This window comes from Sinocyclocheilus grahami, unplaced genomic scaffold, assembly GCF_001515645.1.
Source record: "Sinocyclocheilus grahami isolate Dianchi unplaced genomic scaffold, SAMN03320097.WGS_v1.1 scaffold12361.1, whole genome shotgun sequence".
In the NCBI taxonomy this organism is placed as follows: domain Eukaryota; kingdom Metazoa; phylum Chordata; class Actinopteri; order Cypriniformes; family Cyprinidae; genus Sinocyclocheilus; species Sinocyclocheilus grahami.
In genome coordinates this window covers 1-1,675 of record NW_015514374.1, presented here as the reverse complement: position 1 = coordinate 1,675, position 1,675 = coordinate 1, and the positions used below count along the sequence as shown (strand labels likewise).

The following is a 1,675-nucleotide window of genomic DNA, read 5'->3' as shown; positions in this document are numbered from 1 at the left end:
TAATGTTCTTTTTAGCAACATCATATGACCCCTTTAATTAATTAATTAATTATTTCTTTCTTTCTCGACGATGGTTCATACATTTCACCAGCTCTTATGCCTATACAAATCAATATACAGCCAATTCATTTTTTCTTTCAACTCCTTCACTTTAATGCAGGGGTTTGCCTCGGATTCCCCTTGTAGTGTTTCAGTGCTGTAATCTAGAGGTTTAGATTCCCATATCGATCCCTTGAAGCATCCCATTTATCATATACACCTCCCCAAATTATGGACAAACAAAAGTCAACTATAAAGTCCGTTTTAAATGCTTTTACGGTTAAGACAAGCCTACCCCTCCACTTTGTGTAAGGCAAATTACTTTGTGCCTCACATCAAATTTCGAGATGGAGATGAAAGGAATACACGGAAACAGCTCATGAAGTGGCTATTAAAAGCCCACTTGACAAGAAAGTGCTGATTTTTCCATGATGCCCAGAGGCTGCAGTTGTTTCACTGTTCACTTTACTGTTTTCGTAGTTTTCCCTTTAATATCTCCCTGTCTCTGGTCTGGAAGTGCTCCTCCAGCACCATCAGCACCACAGCGCTCCTGGATGCTGCGCTGGAGTATGTACGCATGCGCACCACAGTGGAATTACTGCACAGCGCTCTCTTAAGTTGGATCTTCTCTGTCTTCACGGAAACCAGAAAACATATAAAAGTATGGCGATCGTTAGAATAAGACAAAAGAGCTTCGTGCGCGTCTGGACGTTTCCCGTGATCGTGGCCGTGGTGTGTGCGCAAAGGTAAGTCCGAACCAAAGCTCTCCTCACTTCATATGGCTGTCTGTACTCCACACACACAACTAAAATGATCTCCAAGCATGCATCTGAATCTAACGGTGCATTTTCCCTCTTTGCAGTGTCAATGATCCAAGCAACATGTCTCTCGTAAAAGAAACTGTTGATAGACTATTGAAAGGATATGACATTCGCTTGAGGCCAGATTTTGGAGGTAACGCACGTTTTTAATTAGGTCCATCATGTCAGCCTTTTAACATCACCTCTTAACTTTCATACAGCCTACATAAGCGCGCTATTATGGAGAGTTTCGCGCTAATATATCCCAATTATCTCAGCTTTGGAGGCGATCGGGACGCTTGCTTTCACTTGTCTTAAAACAATCGCTTAATCTTCCGTAGCCGATGTTTGATTAGAAATGCTTCGCAAAGTTCACGAATGAATTTACACAATTTGGACATCTGCACGTTCTGTCCTATGATAGCTCCATGTGATGCTTTCTCTGATTCGCACTGAATAATCAGTGATAGTAATATCAGTGAACAGTGATGCTCGTCATGACGAATCCATAAATTGTGAATGTATCATTCTGGATGATCATAGTTTGTTTAGATATCTTTGGTTTACTTTTCATCTCATCCTGGATGTTAACAGGCTGATGTTGAGTTAATAATGGCTCATGCATGACATGCCCATTCATTTCAGTGTGCAACACAAAATCAATTAGCTGTAACGTCACTGGTATGGTTTGGTTTGGTTTCTAGGTCCTCCGGTGGGAGTGGGGATGAATATAGACATAGCCAGCATAGACATGGTCTCAGAAGTGAATATGGTAAGTCTGTCATCATGCTGTCCTGTTGGACACAAAGTATGCAAGCTCCTTAAACTCCTTTTTT

At 41.4% G+C, this 1,675-nt stretch overlaps 1 protein-coding gene across 1 annotated transcript; it reads left to right on the top strand.

Annotated features, from left to right (window-relative positions):
• Positions 1-631: 631 nt before the first annotated feature.
• LOC107578857 (gamma-aminobutyric acid receptor subunit beta-2-like) lies at positions 632-1,611 on the top strand (the record flags this gene model as incomplete). Its single annotated transcript, XM_016264763.1, has 3 exons — positions 632-785; positions 902-993; positions 1,544-1,611. Coding segments are annotated over exons 1-3 (243 nt in total), but the record flags the coding sequence as incomplete, so codon positions are not given.
• Positions 1,612-1,675: the final 64 nt, after the last annotated feature.